Below are 21,137 nucleotides of genomic sequence, written 5' to 3'. Positions count from 1 at the left end.
AAAAATAAAAAAAATTAAATAAATAATTCAAATTTAGCGACGGGCTCAACCCCGTCGCTAAAAAATAAAAATAAAACTAAAAAAATTAAATAAATAAATTAAAATTTAGCGACGGGACCAATCCTATCGCTAAAAAATAAAAAAAAAATAAAAAATAAAAATTTTATATTTAAACATATCATAATAATTTTTACTAATATTAATATTAGTAAAAATTAAATTAATAATTTTTAAATATATTACAAATTAAAATTAAAATTAAAATAAAAACATAATTTTTTACTGCTAATATAATAATTAATAAAGTTTTATTTGAATTAATAATGAAATAAAATTAAAATTAATATTCATTTCCCTTTACTAATATTAAGTATTAAAATTAATATTATTAAATAAGTTTATGAAATTTTGGTGTATAAATATAATTCTAAAATATTTGGAAGAGAATACTATAAATATATTTTATGTATAACAGTAAACAAGAAGGCTTCCAGATCGACTGACTCGCTTGTTAAATTGGTCACAAGAGGTTGGGGGTTAGAATCTGGTAGAAAGATTGAGAATAATAGCTGGGGGAGTAAAATCCAGCGTTGCCACATGACAAGCGAAGGCGCAGCCACATGGCGCACATGAGGTCGGAGCTTAGTGCGAGTTGAATTTTGAATTTTGGGGTTGAATTTAGCGACGAAATTAGCGACGGGATCACACCCATCACTAAAAAATAAAAAAATTTAAATAAAAAAATTAAAATTTAGCGACGGGGTCATACCCGTCGCTAAAAAAAATAAAATAAATAAATTCAGCGATGGGCTCACACTCGTCGCTAAAAAATAAAAATAAAAAAATTAAAAAAATTAAAATTTAGCGACGGGCTATACCCCGTAGCTAAAAAATTAAAATAAATAAATAAATTAATTAAAATTTAGCTACGGGCTCAATCCCGTCGCTAAAAAATAAAAAAAAATTAAATAAAATAATTCAAATTTAGCGATGGGTCAACCCCGTCGCTGATTCCGTCACTAAAAAATACCTGTCGCTAATCCCGTCACTAAATTTCAGCGACACTAGTTTTAGCGACGGAAAGGTACCCGTCACTAAATCCGTCGCTAAAAAATTTAGCGACAGATTTTGATGTTTTAGCGACAAATTTTTTGTAGTGGTCTTACGCATCATAGTCACAAGCTAATTCCCACCATTAATACCACCATGCAATACAACATATAAGAAATGCAATGGTTCTTGCAGCATTAATGTGATGGCAAAGCCCTCATAAGCCAAACATCAAACCATGCTACGCCCACATAGTAATTCACATTTGCGAATGCTCTACATGCATATGCTCGTCTATCATACACAAGTCAGCACTCACAGGCCATCATTGTCATGCCAATGCTCGCGCTCCCAACACATACAAAACATATGACCCACGAATGCATGCAACTCATGGCCCAACATCACCATGTAATACAATGAAGGTTTCAAATAGATATATCCTACATGCTTCTTTATTAGAGATGCTCATATCACGATCATCATATTCACTTAGACACTTCAAGATCATATCCTCTCATGAGCCACTGATATTTTCATCAAGAAGATTTAGCATCCCTTGTTGAGTTTCATCTCCATACCATTTCTCATGAACTTACAAATACATGCCAACATGAATGATTAATGACAAATCTCACATGATGATTATCATGCCCATTTAAATATTTCCAACATCGCTTATTGCAATTCCAATTACATGCCATTGTATAAACCGATAATAATCATTTCCATGCCAAGGTAATCACATTTCTCAATATCGAGCAAATTCATCGCATAAATTCATTATTAAAATCTCATGGTTTTCATTTCTTATTACACTTGATAAATTTTCCCTTTTTAAGACACCCACATATCATCAAGAAGCATTTTAAAACTCATTTGAACACTACAAGATGTTTGGGGGGAAGAGATTACAAGTATTAGAGAAGAATAAGACAAAAAAGGAAAGAGTTAGTCGATAGATGGAAGCCAATCTGCCGACTAACAGAAGCCCACAAACCACCTAATCGACAGAAACAGAAGGTTAGTTGACAGAAAGAATTTATGTATTTTGTTAGTTGACAGAATAAAAGAGTTAGTCGACTAACTGGGAATTTAGTCAACAGATGGAGAAGACTTAGTCGACAGATTAAAACACTTAGTCAACTAACAAAAGCCAAATTACCAACTTAGTCGACAAATGTAAAAATATAGTCGACTAACAGAATCTAAAACACCCACTTAGTCGACAAATGCAAACAAATAGTCGACTAACAAAAATCAAAACACCAAAAACACACAACATACACAAAATTTTTAATCCTCCGAAGCAAGATAAGCCAAAACCTTGCTTCCCTACAGCTTCTACTCAACAAATCTCATTCCTTGAAAAACATATAGGGTGATTCAAGACCCTATCGAGACTTCCAATGAGACATACTAAAGTTTTTAAGAAAACCAACATTTTCGTCAAGAAAATCCCATAAGGATTTACTAGGATGGAAAACAAAACCCATTTAGATTCAAAGAGAGATTTTTTTTTTTTTTTGCAATCAAGATTAAAAGAGATAAAGCTTGAGATTTAAGTAATTTCAAGAGCTTAAAAGAGCTTTCCTTTGAAATGAAAAATTAATCAAAGATAGACGAACTTACATTTTTAAGAGAAACAAAGGAAGTAGACTTGCTCAATGGAGAAAGATAAGTAGAAAGCTTGCATAACAAAAAAGAGATGCAATAAGAACTTGCCTTAATGATGCTTAAACTAAGAGAAGAAGAAACAACTAGCTGTAATCCCTTCACTTGAAACTTCAATGGAGATTAACAATAGAGGAAGAAGAAAAGAAGATGAAAGAAGAGATGAATAAGAACAAGAAGAAGAAAATGAGTTGGCCGATCGGGAAAGGAGGGAAGAGAGAGAGCAAAAAAAGACAAGAAAAATGAGGAGGTATGGGGGAGGAATGTGCTGCCATTAGCTCTCCAACCATCCCTTTGGCCAATTACCACTTTGCCCTTTTCTTTAAAACACACCCAATGCCTTCCTTAAACCCATTTTGGACATTTGCCTTTTTTTCTTTTCTTTTCTCATTTTCTTTTCACCCAATAATACACACAAAATTATTTATATAAAATACCCGTTTACGAAATTTCCATTTTACCCTTTGCACATGGGCTCAAGCCCAATTCAATAGCCCAACTCATTTTTAGGCCCAATGGATTAACTTTTCAACTTGGGTTCAACTCATTTCCTTTTAACTTAATAAAATACAACACAATTTGCACTTGAACTTAACCTAATTCCAGTAGCCCAATCCATTAGAGATGGGCTTATTTTAATTTTTCCAACTATCCATTGCATTAGACCTTTCAACCCTTGGCCTAAACCTAATTTAGGCCCACTATTTAAGAATTTTCAATTCATTGCTAAGGCCCATGCCTTAATACTCAACATCTAAATCAATTCACTCATGGCCTCATTAAATCACAATATTTCTAGCACTAAATTCTCGATGCTAAATTATCTTACATAATGAATCATAATTCAAATAAAACTCTTGATCCACTAATGAGTCATTACACGCGCAACCTTGCGGGCGTCTCACCAAGACCCTAGTTGGTGGAGGGCAGGTACATTGCGGCACATCCAAGCAAGTGGGTGCGGGGGAATTTGAATATGGACTTTTGGGCTTTTCCACCTTCGGCGGAGGCTGCTCGGGCGCCCCTATGGGAACAAAGAAAATTGGTAATTCTGGCCTCCTTGGCATGGAACGCAAAATTGTTAATACCAAAATTATAAATGATGACACCGCCCCACCAGTTGATATCCAAACTACCCTATTGGTAGTTTTTTTGCATCTTTTGGCATTTGATTCCTCACATGGTCCATCAACCTTTCCCCCTGGAGCTTTTCCAGAACATGGTGGCCCAGAAAATGGTGGGGGTGGAGGTGGTGTTGTTGGGGATGTGGGTGAAGGTAATGGGGTGAATGGATTCCCATCTTTTCTGCAAGACAAAAATAAAATTGAAAATTACGAGTATAAAATAACAAATTTAGATTGATCCCTTAGGTGTCCCCTCTGCAGATCCTAAAAAGTTTGCGAAGACCAAAAAGATGAGAACACTTAATTGATTTGTAAATTAGATATGACTTGAAGCAACAGTTTCAATTGAGAATAACAGTATGTAGAGAGCCTTATTATTCTGATTAATTAGTGCTTTAGAAACCTATACAGGGTAGGTATGTGGACGTACAGTGATGATATAATTAAAAATGAAAGAAAAAATCTGCACTCCATTCAAATTTATGTGGCATTAGGGATGGACGGACCTATATTTTAAATTTTAATAATATAATAAAGCCTGCATCTATTTGCAGCATATTTACTTTTAAATGATAGGTGAAACATAATTAGAGCTCCATCTAAGGATCCTAAATTTTGTAATTATTAAATTATGAAATGAAATAGCGTGTATCACTTCGAAGCAAGAGTGCCATGACAACCAACACAAAGGAAACAGGGTGATTTTCGGAAAATGCAGGAGCTCACACAGCTAGATGTGGTGACAGTATGCATTAATGTCTATCTTAAGATAATGCTAATTAAAATCAACAAGAAGTGTTACATTACATTCCATAACTTACTAGTCAAGGAAATTGCATTTCATCATATTGATAAAGTAAACCAACAAGAAGTGTTACATTACATGTTATGACACTGCATTCAACATAAAACAATCTTTTTTTTTTAAATATTTAGACAATTACATGTATGACCGGGTCAGTACGAGAGTGCTCAAAGTTTAACGTGTCTATCTGTTCTTTTATGACAACTTTACTTTTTTGAAACTTACTAACAACAATCAAAAATTTGTTCTTTCAGAAAATATGAAAGCTAGGAATCTCATATGCAATGAAGACTTCTACAAAATTGGTAAACAAAGATGTAGTGTTCTAACAAATGGTAAAATGATCTCTAGGTATCTAACTGCTTATCCTTTATTATGAGGTGCTTCCCATAAGTACACCCACTACAAATAATGAAATTTCCAGAGAGAAGAGAATATCAAACATCTACACCAACCTCATATGTTAAAGTATGCATAATAAGAAGAAATAAGCCAAAATTTTAGAGCTGAAGCTCTTACTTGAAATTGGGAATGCTCAGCAACTTATCAGGTATAGGCCCATTGAACAAATTATTCTCTATGTTCCTGTTCAAAAGAAAGGGAAAAGAAAATATAGATCAAGAAACTACGAGCTAACAGTATCTCACCTTACCAACTTAGTTATACAGTTATTTTCCTCAAAACATAAGCATTCTACGAAAGTGTCATGGTTGAGAAGAGTACAAATCTTTGAGTGTAAGATCTTGTAGAACATCAAGAGTCCCAGAAAGCTGATTATTCTGCAAATGACTGTCAAGTCAATTACAATGTTAACTTCATTCACACAGATGGAATGGGTACAAAGCAAGTGCATGAATGAGATAAATTACTCACAGAGTGGTCAGACATGACAAATTCTCCAGTGAGGGCGGAAGTTGTCCGCTCAAATTGTTGCTGGATAAATCTCTGCATCAAGATTAATAGTCTAAGAATAACCAACAACTGGGGAAGTAAAACGTGACGATAGACACTTGCCAAAGAAATAAAGCCTTACAGATTGAACAACCCTATAAGGTCCTGAAAGGCGTCGGGTATTTCTCCAGTCAATTGATTGCCATTGAGAGACCTGAAATATGAAAAGATATATTGTCAGCGAACCAAGCTCTTTGCAACAAGCAACCTTGATAACATAGAGAAAAGAGGGAGAAAACCTACATAGCGAACAGTAGAGTTAGAGACGACAAAGAACTTGGGATGCTTCCACTTAGCTCATTATCTGAAAGGAAACTGCCAAAGGTAAAGGCTATTATATGTTCCGCATAAATGGATAGAAAATGCTAAGGAAAATCAAGATCATAAATAACCTGAAGTACAAAATGAAACAAATCCAACATAATATAATATGGCATTACGTACAGGGTCTGCAAGGTCATTGGAAGATTGGAAGGAATGCTACCCCCAATGTTGTTGTTGCTCAGTTGTCTGCAACAAATAATAGCAAAAGCATTGGGATGGCATTAATAGAGAAATTAAAGTGCACACATCATACTGTGTGTGTGTGTGTGTGTGTGTGTGTGTGAGAGAGAGAGAGAGAGAGAGAGAGTTGCAACATACATTTCTTTGATAGAAGAAAATGAGCTTAAGCTGTCACCTAGTTCTCCTCCCAAATTTGCATCAATAAGAATTCTGAAAAATTGTACTATTGTATGAGGATTGAAAGTTGGCATTGTTGACAAAATCATATCTCAAGATGCAATAGCAGAAGGGTTTCCATACATTGAACTAATATCTGTATTGTTACATACAACTCCTTGCCAAGACTCAGTGCATGGGTCTCCACCATTAGGAACCCATCCAGGAAGCGACGGGCATCCAAGTGCAGCATATAAACCATTAATTGCAGCAACTGATCCAGCATAGAAAATGAATCCAGTGAACAATGATAGAGAAATTCCATAGGAAAATAGGCAGCAATGGGAAAAAATTTAGTAAAGCATCAAAGATGCCGCAAGAAGGAATCTAGGGGGCAGTTAGGAGAAAGTTCCCAGAAAGGCAGATATAGTTTCGGGGAATGTGAAACATGAAAAAGAAAATGACAAGCCATTCTTTTCATTCTCAACGGAAAAAACAAGAGAAACAAAGAAGATATAATACACCACTTTGTGAGAAAATTTCAGTAACTTATCAAATTTACACTCCAATGGAGGGCATAAAGCAACAACCAGTTATACAATCCAAAAGTTGTAGAAAACGCACACATAAACAAGAAGAAATTCAAAAGCAAAAATGCTTTAGAGAGGAAATGTATCAGAATTTTAAGACTATCACTCAGGAGCTGTAGCCGAAACAGGAAGACAATAATATTCAAAGTAAATATTACACCATTCATTTAACGCCACCCCAGGAAAATAAAAATAGCCAAAAGAAAGAAAAAAAATAATTACTCCAATTGAACTCAGTTCCAGTCCAACCATCAAGTCATTTATGCCATGGCATAAGGCCCCCAAATTTAAAAAGTCTCAAATTTTAAAAAATTATAATATATATATTTTTAATAATAATATTTTATTAACTGACTTAGATAATCAAATAAAATATATATTTTTTATTCAACACATATTTGTAAAATGAAAAGTTATTAATCATTGGTGAATTTTATCTTTTTAATACTATCAGTTTAATAGTTTATTTTGATTTTTTCTATAAAAGAATCATGAATGTATAATTTTTTCTCCCACTCATCTTCTTAAAGTTTTAAGAAAAATTAGTTTTGTTTTTCTTTATTTATTATAGTAAGTTATTTTCACTTTTTTTTTATATCTAAGACATTATAATTTAATTAAAAATTTATTATCGTTAAAAGATTATTATATTTTATAATTGATTGAATTTTATTTTTTTAATAAAATAATAAAATATTTATATAAAAAATATATTATTTATTTTTATATTAATACTCGAAGGCCTAAACGAACCTTTTTGCCTAAGCCTCAACTTTGTTGGGTTGATTGAACTAAGCTTACTGTGCATGAGCCTTCGGTTTTAAGGAGGTATGGTGACAGAAGCCTCTCTCTTTCTTCCTTTTCTTTTTTTTTTTTGGTTTTTGTTTATTTTCTTCCCCTTCAATTTCTAATCAGCCAACCAGCACAAGAAAGTAAGAAGTAACTTATCTGTCTCAACATGAAAAAGAAAAAGACATGCCATTCTTTTCTGTCTCAACGGAAAAGAATGGCATAATACACCACGTTTGTGAGAAAATTTCAGTAACTTATCAACTTTAAACTCCAATGGAGGGCATAAAGCAACAACCAGTTATACAATCCAAAAGTTGTAGAAAACGCACTCATAAACAAGAAGAAATTCAAAAGCAAAAATGCTTTAGAGAGGGAATGCATCAGAATTTTAAGACTATCACTCAGGAGCTGTAGCCGAAGCACAGGAAGACAACAATATTCAAAGTAAATATTACACAATTCATTTAACGCCACCTCAGGAAAATAAAAATAGCCAAAAAAAAAGAAAAAAAAATTACTGGACCAATTGAACCAAGAAAGCACTGCCCTCTAGCTTACTGTGCATGAGCTTTCGGTTTTAATTAAGGAGGCATGGTAACAGAAGCCTGTCTCTTTCTTCCTTTTCTTTTCTTTTTTTGTTTTTGTTTATTTTCTTCCCCTTCAATTTCTAATCAACCAACCAGCACAAGAAAGTAAGAAGTACTTGAGTGAGTTCATCCTTACCGTCCGCAGGATTAGTATATCCATGCAAAAGTCGTGCCGCATAGATCAATACAAACGCCGTAAAGACCTGTGCACAGCTCAGACAATTTATAGCAGATCTCTTGCTAGCCATCATTCAAACCCAGCCTTTCTCTTCAATTCCCTCTTTCCAACAAGCCACCTCTCGTCACATTGCCCACGGACCAACCTCCAATGATCTGAAAAGCCAAGCAAAAACAGAACAAATGTCAGTGATCTCATCATAGCTCTACAATTCACAAGCACCACTCGCCTCGCAAAACCGAAATCCCTCGAAATCCAGCAACCAATAAACTAGAATTACATTCCAAGCAGGTAGCAAGTACGAGACAGAAAAAGGAAAGACAAGTCAAATCTGGGATCAGAAATGAGCGTAAAGAGAGCTTGAACTTGGAGGAGGACGACAGATGATAAGTGTCCTTTATACATTTATTTTGACTTATAAATTTAGTATTTATTTATTTAATTATCACAAATGCACGTAGACGCAAGAAGCAAGCAGCAAATTAAAGTACACCCGAAATTGCACACAGATGGAGCAATAATAATAATTTTAAATTTGCCCTCTCAATTAGAGGTGGCAAAATAGATTGACGAGTCGTAGTCATGTCAAATCGAGACACATGTATAATATGATTATAATAAACACGAATATAATATAATTAATTAATCATGTTAAAATCCTTAATCCTAACACGAACATATTTATTAAACAGATTATGCGACACGATACGTGTAACTTGCTTAACAAATAAATTAAATATAGACAAAAGACATGACATGATAACCCACTTATTAAACAGACACGACACGACACATTAACACGAATAAAAATCTATTAACATGAATAAAATACGTTTAACTTATTAAAATATGAATATTCTCAACAATCAGCACATATATTAGATATACTAATTATAATTATTTTATTTTATAATTTTTATAACCATGAGATCCAAATATTTAAAAATTTATATATTAGATCTACTAATTATAAATATTAAATTATAATCATAAATTTTTGAATACATAATAGTTTTTTAATATTATAATTATTTTTAATTTATTTTTATAAATTAGTCTTAAATGTGTCATTTCGTATATAATCGTGTTAACCTGTTCAGATCAACCCACTAACTCTTTTAATTAAACATGTCATTTCGTATATAATCATGTTAACGTGTTCGGATAAACCCATTAACCCGTTTAATTAAATGGATCATTACGTGTCTAAATGAGTTGACTCACCTAAGACACGAAAATAACCAACCCGTTTATAATCTGAACTCGATTAACCCTAATCCTAACCCGCTTAATTTCATATTATTTCGTGTTGTGTAATTGGATCGTGTCAAAAATTGCTAACCCTACGCTCAACCAACTTCCCTTGCAATAATATTTGAAAATCCTATTTTACCCTCATTGACTCAACTTGAAACTAGGGTAAAATAGGATTTCCCACTATTATTCACTAGATGATATACTTAAAGCTTTTGTTAATATGACCAGGAATGCAACAAAGGTTAGCAAGCATCCACACCAAATACTCCAAAATCAAACCAATTTAAAGCCTTTAAAATTTATTCAGTTGAATTGTGCCATGGCACTACAATTCAATCCATACTACCCTAATAAATAAACTTTATCATATACTCATGGAGATGACTAAATTTGTTGTCCCCGTGTTTGGATCAAATGGCAAGTCACAATTATAATAAAATAATATAAATTGATAATTTAATTAAAATTAATTAGACCTAAATATATTTAATAGCTGTACAATTCACTCCATGTCTTTCTTTGATAGGGAATGATTCACCACAAATATGAGACGAATCTAAGCAAGTCAGATCCAAATAAACCAATCCATAATTATATGTTTTTAATAAATCAATGGAAGAACAATGTTAAAAAGTTTAAGCAACATTACAAAAATCTACCATATCTATTTGAATTTAAGGGTATTTATATGTATTTAGGATACCAAATTACATGATGTTTTAGTAAAATTTATGTAATTAATTATTGAAATTGATATGTCGTGTCAAAGCATGTGACCTCATGAGTAAAGACAATTATTAAGCTCATATGATTTAATGATGAATATTAAATACAAATTTAATATAACAAAAAGTAATACATATATGCCTGATATCTATACACATAAATATAAAATAATTTATTATGCATAAATTTTGTCAATGCTTAGTTATTAGGAAAAAAAAAAAAAACAATCTTGTTGGAATCAGATCGAACCATTCCGTGTGACTGGAAAATTAGTTACTAGTTGATACCCTAGTTTGGTTAATATATAAAAATCAACTATCAAAATAAATGGTCCGATTCAATAGTTATTCGTTCTTCAAATGACACATCTCCTTCACTGCACAATAATAAATAGAAGTCGAAAAATATGCCCAAACTCATATTTTTTCTCTTGTATTTTTGCTTTTTTTTTTTTGTGATCATCAAATTTTTTTATTATTTTGATTATACTTTTGTACATGTATTTTTTAATTAATTTAATTTCTATATTTTGACATTTTTTTCATGTAGCATCTCAAATTTTTCGTTATTTTGATTACATTTATATCTGAATTTTCGAGTCAATTTAATCTTATAGTTTAACATATAAAAAAAACATAAAATAAGATGAGTCAGTACTTTGGATAGCAACTTTGGTTGATTTGTCAAGTTGGAAACTGTTCCTTCCTGACCGAAGGGAGCAATCGAAGGAGGGACCGCCACGACAGGGAGTGGGCTCTGGCGATGGGTTCGTTCGAGGGGCAGCTGACACCTGCAAGTACTCCGACGCTCGAGTAAGTAAGGGAGTAGGAAAATGGCAGAGAGTCAATAGGTCAGAGAGAAGAACATACATTGATTTTGAAAATAGCTGGTTGATATAGGAGGAGGAGATGTTATCCTGCATGCATGCGTCGTGTGTTTGTAGGTGATGAGACTAAGTATACGACGCCAGTGGAGATTCTCAGGTTATGGCATGGTGTTGACGAGACACTCATTAATGTGGATGGGATCCGCCATTAATGAGAATGAGATCTGCCATTAATAAAGATGAGATCTGGAGCGGGCGTGCAGATACCTATCATGGGGTTGTAATGATGGGACTGCAAGCTAGTGCAAGGCTAGGATTAGGCTGAGATTGGGCTCAGACGGTTCACAACCCCTCAGGTTGGATGCTCGAGAAGCGAGCGTTCGAGCTAGAAAAGTGAAGTCCGGGTGATTTTTGCTGCATAGGCCAATTTTGGAGAGTTGGATTGTCATTAGGACCCGATATCGTTAGAACTCAGCCGAGATGGATGGCTGAGTTGACGCACAATCTTGTTTGAACAGATGTTGATTCTAAAGGCATCTAGAGCCAGCTTGGGTCTTACAGTGAAGCATTTCTCTTCACACTTTGATTCGTGGTGCGCGTGGTTTCGAGATTCGAGGCATTACGCTCGGGAAGTGGGGTGTTATAGACATGTAGCTGGTAGCTCTTTAAATGTGTGACAGGTGGTGGCTTCTTAGGGGTAGATCTACGACAAACAACTTTTCGACCGTCGGATGTTGTTTGGCAACCCTTATAAAGGTTCCCCATTATAAGATCCCATATTTTTGTGAGATTGCCACATAATTTAAGCAAGTTTAGAATACCGAAAAATTGGATTGATAGTAGTTATAAGTATCGAATTGACTGTAGGGAATGTCTCGGAGTGTAATTGTCTAAGAAAAATGATATGATCTCGATGAGCGTTTCGAGATAGAATTTATGGTATTAAAAGAAATCGAAATTGAGACGGTTTTTGGTACACCTAAAATACAGCTTCGATTTAAGCTGAAAAATCGAATCATCGTAGGGGACTCCTGAGAAATCAACGAAACCCTAAGGGGGCTCTGGTTTCGCGTAAGGATAAACCCTGGAATGGTTTCGAGACAAAACAAGGGTCTAGTGATGGCGCAGGGATAAAATCGTCCTTATCGAGTAAGCCATGAATTATTAATTTTGGATTTTCGATATCGTAATGCAAATTAATTTGATGTTTAAGGGGTAATTGCAATTAGAGAATTTCATAGATGAAATAGAGACAAAATTGAGGTTTAGATGTGTAATTTACATGAATATATATACACATATACGCATCAGGTTGTTTAGGATTATTTTCTTCAGATTTGGATCTAAAATGCGAGAGATGCAGAGAGAAATGGTGAGATCGAGAGAGAGGGCTGGAAGCCCATCATGGATGGCCAGAAGAAGCAGCCTGAAGCTCATCGGAGGCTGCCTGGTGGCGATGCAAGGCTGATTAGCCATGGTGATATGAAGATGAAGCAGACGTGCGGCCATGGGTGGTTAAAAACTGCTGTAACAAGGGGAGGCAGAGCGAAGCAGCAGCTTGAGTGGGTAGGGTGCGGCCGACAACAGTTGCGGCAATGTCCAGCGAGGCTGTGGAGGCTTGGCGAAGGCCAGCAGTAGCTGGCAACGCTGTTATGCGTGTGCGTGCAAGCTACGCGCAGGAATCGGGCGGTGGCTGTGGGGCAGTGGGAGGTGACCAGTGATGGCTGGGCTAGTGTAGGTTAGGCAGGTTGAGGCGGAATTGTGTACCCGCAGTGAATAAGAAGATGAATAAGAAGAAGAAAAAAAGGGGGGAAAATAAAAAAATAACGAAAAAAAAAAAAGAAAAATGGAGAAAAATCTTGAAAATTTATGGGAATTTATTTGGTGCTTGAGGAGCATACCCGAAAACAAGAAATTGATCAAGCACACGTTTCGAGGTTAGGGCACACATATCGATGAAGCCTAAGAGGCAAAGTCAATGTGAGTAAAATTTTTTAAAAATTCAGAAATGCTATTTTATTAATTTTTATAGTGAAATATTTGATAAAATATTTGAGAAATATTTAGTTTGAATTTATTGAGGAAAAATAGGAAGAAATAAAGAGAAAAATAAAGAAAATGCAAGAAATTATGAAAAAATAGGTTTTAATACTTATTTGAGTAAATATGATTATTAGAGTGCTTTGAGACTTAAGTTGAAGTGACTTGTGTAAATTTTGAAGTTGGCACGCAAAACGAGATGATGCACGTATTTTGAGGCAATGTGCAAATATCAAGGTAGCCTGATAAGCTTGAGAAGGTAAGTTGTTTGATCCCAAAACCTGATTTTATGTAAATAATTATATCATGTTGTCATGTCTTGATGTGAACATGTCATGTAGATTGTATTTACATGTATTGATGATAAAATATACATATGAGCACGATGAGATTCACGGTCATACGTTGCATGGGTTTGGGATTAGGGATTGGCGTCGTTGCTTTGCCAATGGTGCACCCATACACCTCGATTTGGCAAGAAGACTGTAAAAATAGAGAGCAACAGTTGGGTGCAATTGACCCAAACATGAGAGTAAAGATGATATGTGCATTGCATTCATATGCGTGCATTAAATATTTTGTTCTCTTACTTAGATGATTCACCATCTAACTTAGGTTTTGCCCCTTCAAATATTTCAGATGGAGATTATAGCAGAAACGATGATGAATGAGGCATGAAATGACATTTAGCAAAGTGCATAATGAATTGAATGTATGTTATGTAGCTTATGTATTTAAGTTCTCCTACTTTAAACTCTGAACGTTTTGAGAAATGATGATGTATAAACTCATTTATGATTAATAATGATGTATAACCTTATTTGTGAATAATGTTAAGATGTTAGATTCGATTCTAACTTCCACATTTGATGTTTATAATTATTCTCTTTTGAAATAAATGTATAAAAATTTTGGGATGGATAAGAGTAATTATATGGTTTAGTCGTAGTTTTAAATAGAATTTTTTTTTATTATTCCAGAATTCTCCTAAGTTATAACATGTCCAAGAAAGTGGGGTGTTACACCCTTGGTCCAGGGTTTTCCTTTTCCTTACTTCTTTCGCTCTTCGTATTCCTATGATTTTGCGAGTTCTAGTGTTCTCCATTTTTCTTTGAGGTTTTCGACTAGTACTGAGCTACCCCTTTGTGTTCTTCTTCCACCCGCGATTTTGACCAAGTAACTTATCGTGCTTAAGCCCTTTTGGTTATCGGTGGACCTATGCTAGGTGCTACGGGGAATCCTGCCAAGCGTGTGAGCATCCTATTTCTTTGCTTACTCTCATATCTGTGTTTTCCTTCTTGTGGGAAAAAAATGGCGCTGGCATTTCGTAAGAAATATATTAGGGAAGAGTTGGAGATGCTTCGTAAGGAGGAAGCAGAATCTGCGCTGGGCTCTGTGTCGGTGGACAAGGCAGCTGGGAAGGTCTCAGTTGTGCTGGCGTCGAGCTCTATGCTGACAAGTAAGGTAAATGGGAGGGCTCTGGCTGTGCCAATGTCGAGTTCTGTGCTAATGGACAAGGTAACCAGGAGAGCTCTAGCTACGCCAGCGTCGGCTGTCTCCGCCACACAGCCCCTTTCTATGGTTGTTGCCACCGAGGCTCCAGTCCCTAACTCTGGGGAGCCTACCATTTTCGAGGAGCTGGCTCATCATAAGAAGCGACAAAAGAGTCCCAATGGAGAGATTCGACCGTCTAGTGGTTCGAGTCTTGCTGGGTGTGGTAGCTACTTGGTTCCGTTTCGGGACCCCGAATTCCTAGTGAGCTCTTTATTGATGCTTATCTTGATCTGCTATTAAAGCGAAGGTTATCGGATCTCGAGCCACCAGCTGCATTCCACCAGGTTGAGCATTCAGTGCTCCACCTTACGGTAGATTATCGATTGGTTGAGGCAGGCAGCACGGCTCGTCTTGCCAAGATGAAAGTAGACTACAACGAGAAGTTATGCCAGGCCCGAGAGTTGACAAAAGGAGAAGTAAAAAGGTTCGCGGAGGCCACTGCTGTTGAGGTAAAGAAATAGGTTGACAAGGTTGAACCCATAGTTGGCGTTCTCCAAAGCCAGCTTGATGATGCTGACGCGGAGTTGACTAGGTTGCAGGCGAAATTGGCAGTAGCCAGAGCTGAGGTGATTGAGAAGGACATGAAAGCAAAGGCTGAGATGATAGCAGCTCAGGCCTAGGCGACGAGAGCGAGAGTTAAGGCCGACGAGGCCAAAGGGAAGGGGTACGAAGAGAAAACGTGTTTAAAAATGTTTAAAAATAATTTTTCTTTGATTCAAGATTTGAAAATTTAAATATAACATTTTGAGACATAAATGATTAAAACAAGAAAACCTATTCTCTTGTAATTCAAAATAAATTTACTTTCTACATGAGTAAGAGAAAACATGTCTCAAAACAATTCTCCTTTAATTCAAAATAAATTTACTTTATGTATGAGTAAGAAATGCATTTATCAAAATATGAAATTTAAACATAAACTTTTGAGATATAAATTATCAAAACAAGAAAACAAGTTTAAAGACAATCCACCTTTAATACAAAATAAATTTACTCTTTGTACCCACTTTTAATTCAAAATAAATTTACATTTTGCATGAATAAAAAATACATTTATATCATAAAAATATTTTTGTTATCATCAAAATGATATTTACTTACCCTTGAGGTTAATAAATGGCAAACCCACATTTCTCTCGCATAGGGGCGGTAGATGAACTTCCCCTCCCCATCTTTCTCCTTTCCATCCTTAACCCAGGACGAGAACCTCTTCCTCATCTCCCCCAAAGACGAATCGGTGCAGAACTTCGATCAGCCCCAATCTTGGCCCTGCGCCAGCTTGCAGCACCATCATTACAACCCCATGACGGGTATTCGCGCACCTGCTCCAAATTCCATCCTTATTAATGGTAGATCTCATTTTCATTAATGGCGGATCTCATCCACATTAATGAGGGTTTCATCGACACCATGCCACCATCTGGGAACTGCCACGGGCACCAGATACTCAATTCCATCACCTACAAACACACGACGCATGCATGTAGGAAGACATCTTTTCCTCCTATATAAACCAACTCTCTTAAAGTCAAGATATGTTTTTCTATCTGACCTACTGACTTTCTGCCATTTTCCTATTCCCTTACTTACTCGAGCATCGGAGTGATTGCAAGTGCCAGCAGCCTCCCGAATTAACCCATCGCCAGAGCCCATTCCCTATTGTTACGGTCCCGCTTCTGATCGCTCTCTTTGGTCAAGAATGAACATAAACATTGCCAGCAACTGTTTTATTTCGTTCTCATACTCTCTTACTTTCTTCATGAGACATATTATGATCTTTTACTTTAATATTTCAAAGAATAGATAGAGAAGAAAGAGTAAGCTAAAAGAAACAGAGAAAAACAAAGAGAAGAAGAGGGATAAAGTACTGACTTATCTTATTTTTTTTTACACATAAAAATATAACAGTTAAATTTGCTTGAAAATACAGGTACATGAGTGTAATTGAAATAATAAAAAATTTGACTTGACACACAAAAAAATATTAAAATAAAAAGGTTAAATTAACTTGAAAATGCAATTGTATGAATGTAATAACTCAAAATTTTAGAGATAAATAATAATTATTAATTTTGACATTTTAGATTGATTAGTGATTTATGGAATATTTGTGACTTAGAGAAATTTAAAGAAAAATATTAAATTTATTGTATTCTCGAATGGGAAAGTAATCGAAAGTTTTGGGAAATTTTTAGAACTTAGATTACTATTAAGTGTTTAAAATAAATAAAATATTATAAATATTAATATGTTAATTTATATAAATAATAAAATAATAGTTTAATAAGCCAAGTGAAGCAAAGGTATTTGGGAAATTAAGGGGCTGCACGTACATATATATATGTATAATATGGTGTATAAATATATATATTATATAGTAAGGGAAATAGGTTATATTATATTAAAAAGGATTAATATTATATTATTATATTATAGGAAATGGGCAGCAAACGTGGCTGCCTCTATGCCCTTCCTTTTTGTGGCTTCCAAGCCACTTAATTTTGCTATATATATGGAGTGTCATGGGCTGCAAGCAAAGAGGGAAAAGGAGAGAAATAAGGCAGCGAGAAGAAGGCTCGACTTCAACAACGAAAAGGAAGGAAAATAGAAGGAAATGGGGGAGAAAATCAAAGAATTTTGGGGATTAATCGGTGTTTAAAATATTTTGATAAATGGGTTAAATTATTGGAAGTGTTATATATTTAAATTATGAATTTTTTACTGTTAGATTATGCAATTTTCAAAGTTAAATTTTATTAATTTAAGTCATGGTTCTACTAGTCGCAGCAAAATATTTTACTTGGCAATGGGAGCATAAGAGAGGTCGGAATCAGCCGATTTCAAGCAAGCTCCTAACCCTCTCCTCACGTTATTTATTTCCTGTAAAAGTCTCAGTAGTTTCTCATTTTTTTTTTCCCTTTCTCACCGTGACTCGGTTCTACATATAAATAATAATAATTTGCATAATAACCACTTTATGACTTTTATTTTATTAATGAGTTTATTGTTAATGGAATGAGCTAAGCAGTGATTTCTTGGTGTCTTTCATTTTGACCGTCACGAAGTTTCGTACCGCTCCGCTTCCCTTGGGAATGATGCCGAACCCGTTGGGGCTAAGTTCTTAGAAAAAGAATGTGGACAAGATTATGGAGTTATCTTAATAATTTATTATGTATATTGAGATGGTTTTATGTAAATGAGAAGGAATGAGAATGGTATCACGATGTTATGCAATTATGTACATGAAGAGTTATAGAGAAATGTTGTGTAAAGTTAAGCTGGGAAGATATAAAGTTAATAGTGTCTATGTGTGTCTTAAGGGTATGGGGTACAAATCCACTGACTGTCGACCGTTGGTTGTGGCAGTTGATGGCTAGATGTATGAGCGCCAGTCATCGACTATTACAATAAGCGCTAGACGGGCCAGAAGAGCTAGTACTGCCAGATTCTCGCCTTGGTTTGTGCATATCATGATATGTGTGTTGCATAGGGCTTGAGTTGCATTCACTCGGGGACATGCTTTGTGTATGTTGGGATGTGTGAACATCTGCATGACCCAGTTGGTCTAAGAGCCGATTTGGGTTCTCTAGGTAAGCCGGTGCATTTAGAAGCATTTCGCATGTGTATATTCTTATGTGGGCGTAGCATGACCTGATGCTTGGTTTATGGGGGCCTTGACATAACGTTTATGCTACAGATGCCATTGCATTTCTTATGTGTTGCATTGCATAATGGGGAGAGTGATTTTGATGATGGCACGGACTCAGTAGATTAGTCGGGGAGTGTGGCATGGACCCGGTAGGTTAGTCGGGGAGTGCAAGGCTATGATGATGGCACAGACCTAGTAGATTAGTCGGGGAATGCGGGTTCCGAACTTAAGGGTGAATGGTCTCATGCTATACACATGTTATGATGTCGGGAAAAGCCGACCAAGGTCAGGAAAATGCGAGTCTTTATGGATAAGGATATGGTAGCCTATGTTAGGCTGCAACAAGTTTGTATGTGGGACTTGGGTGCCAATGTGTGTTTGATGTGGGCCTCAAGGACTGTTTACGTGAAGTTTATTATATGTTTATGCATCTAAAAATAAGGCAAGTATTGGGCATGTCATGACATGACGTTGCATTGGCATGAATTACATAGGATATTATGGGAAGAGTTTTGTCTGTACCCTACAGCCTTTTTTTCTAGAGCTTGCTGAGTCTCACGACTCACGTTTGCTTTCTATCATTTCAGGTAAAGGAAACGCCTGTGATAGCAGGTACGTTCAGCAGGGTTTGGGTCCAAACCGTCATGTCATGGTAGCAAGTGCAGAGCTCTTCCGAAACTAAATTCTAGGTGTCATTGTACTTGAAGGTTAATGTTTTATATTTTTGAGATATATGTGTATTATGTAAGCCAAATGGGCTCACGGTGATCAGCTATGTAATGACGATTATAAGATGTGATATTAAAGAAAGATTATGACCTAAATAAGGGTTGTGTGTGAGTTGTAGTTGTATTATTATTCGGTATCATTTTAGTAATGACCCTCTCACGGATCCTCTTTAATGTATAAGGGCTCTGGGAGGCGGGCTGTTACAATAAATATAATTAAAATAATGAAAATTTTAAATAATTATAAAAAATATAAATTTTATCTAAAAAAAATATAGTTAAAAAAAGATTGAAAAATGAGAAGACTGAAAACATCACATTTACCCATAATAATGGTGACAATCATTTATTTATGAACAATCACACAAATAAAAAGAGCTAAAAGAATCATTCTTGCCCAAATTAATCACTTCTACCCCTTATTTTGATCCACCAAATAGGACAAATCAAAAACTTTATCACTCAAGAGTGGAAGGGATTAAAGTCCAAAGAGATGAAAGATTCTAAAAAAAAGCAATACATTGTTCTACACCTGCCATCTAATGAAATCTTTATCACCCATGAATTCTTCTTTATGTGCGATTAATGCATCCATGTAATATATTTTAGCAACTTTAATGGAGCACCAAATTCAGTGTCAATGTCAATTTGATCTAAAATAGCTCTTCAACGAATATATCATTTTAGTAAAGTCATTTTATAGGGCCAGACATGTTGATAGACAGACTTACAAAATGAAGGTTAAAAGATTAAAATGCTCTCACCCACATTGCATTGGAAAAAGTGCAATATAATGTGGGCGAGGGTATTTTACTCTTTCTGTTTTTATTCTATAAGTCTGTCTGTTAACCTGTCTGACTCTCAAGAATTTTTCCATTTTAGTGTTGGGCACAACTTTCATTCATCAAATTTGGTGTTGAGTGAATAATTATACCAAATTTGGTATTATACTATTCACCAACACTAAATTTTCTTTTTTATTTTATTTCTAATTTTGCACCTCTTTGTGTAATTTCAAAACAACTTATTCCCTTTATATCCTTTATCACTTTTATTATATTTGTATATCTTGATTAATAACTAAAAATATAAATTAAATTGTTATAAAAAATATATACCGATGGAAATATTTTATTAAGATCTATAAAATGAGTATAATGTTGAATATATTTTAAAATATTTAATATATTTTATAAATACCATAATAATATAAAATGAACTAAGTTTGTTTATGTATTTGAAAGTTTTTTATTTTAATAATTTCTTGAAAGAAAGAAAATATTCTTAATGTAAAAACTCAATAATATAATAAAAAAATAACATTTTCATTAACTTAAATTAAAAACACATGATGAAAATAAATAAAAAGTTTAAACATATTTTGTAAAAAAATTAAAAAAATTATGAGAGTAATTTTTATTTTTTTTTAATAAAATGTGCCTAATTATTTTTAATTTTATTATGTTAAGTTAAATAAATTAATTAATATTTATTTATAGAATATTTTTTAAAGATTTTCTTTACACAAATTTGGTGTTAGACAATACCAATTTGATGTTGAAAAATTTGGCGTAAAATACTATTAGGTATCCAACGTATATTGTTAGGTATTCAACATTGAAGATGCCCTTAGAGAGGGGGACTCTCAATTGATGGCACACTCAACGCATTAATTGTGCCACACCTGCCATCTAATGAATTCTTTTATCACTCATGAATTCTTCTCTACGTGCCATTAATGCATCCATGTAACATATTTGAGAGGAGGGGGGAGACTCTATTGATGGCACACTTAACGCATTGATTGTGCCACACCTGCCATCTAATCTAATGGTAGTTGCATATGCCCCAATAATCCTTCCTCTCCCTTTTTAATTGGATACCCTGTTTAATTTTTATAACAATAGTCATAATTTATAAATAATTAGCAACCCAATGAGAACTTT

The 21,137-nt window shown here is 34.6% G+C and overlaps 1 protein-coding gene across 1 annotated transcript in view; it reads right to left on the bottom strand.

Moving 5' to 3' along the window:
* Nucleotides 1–3,503: 3,503 nt before the first annotated feature.
* Nucleotides 3,504–21,137, bottom strand: part of LOC127791648 (protein STRUBBELIG-RECEPTOR FAMILY 3-like) — an 87,833-nt gene continuing 70,199 nt past the window's right edge. The window contains exons 5-11 of the mRNA XM_052321625.1: nucleotides 5,848–5,919; nucleotides 5,687–5,758; nucleotides 5,527–5,598; nucleotides 5,377–5,442; nucleotides 5,173–5,238; nucleotides 3,630–4,029; nucleotides 3,504–3,539 (exon numbers count right to left, since the gene is read on the bottom strand). Coding sequence (XP_052177585.1) covers nucleotides 3,504–3,539; nucleotides 3,630–4,029; nucleotides 5,173–5,238; nucleotides 5,377–5,442; nucleotides 5,527–5,598; nucleotides 5,687–5,758; nucleotides 5,848–5,919 — 784 coding nt within the window. The remainder of the gene's footprint in view (nucleotides 3,540–3,629; nucleotides 4,030–5,172; nucleotides 5,239–5,376; nucleotides 5,443–5,526; nucleotides 5,599–5,686; nucleotides 5,759–5,847; nucleotides 5,920–21,137) is intronic.

The sequence above is a fragment of the Diospyros lotus genome, chromosome 15 (genome assembly GCF_014633365.1).
Source record: "Diospyros lotus cultivar Yz01 chromosome 15, ASM1463336v1, whole genome shotgun sequence".
NCBI classification, from domain to species: Eukaryota; Viridiplantae; Streptophyta; class Magnoliopsida; order Ericales; family Ebenaceae; genus Diospyros; species Diospyros lotus.
This window is presented reverse-complemented; position numbering and strand designations above follow the sequence as displayed.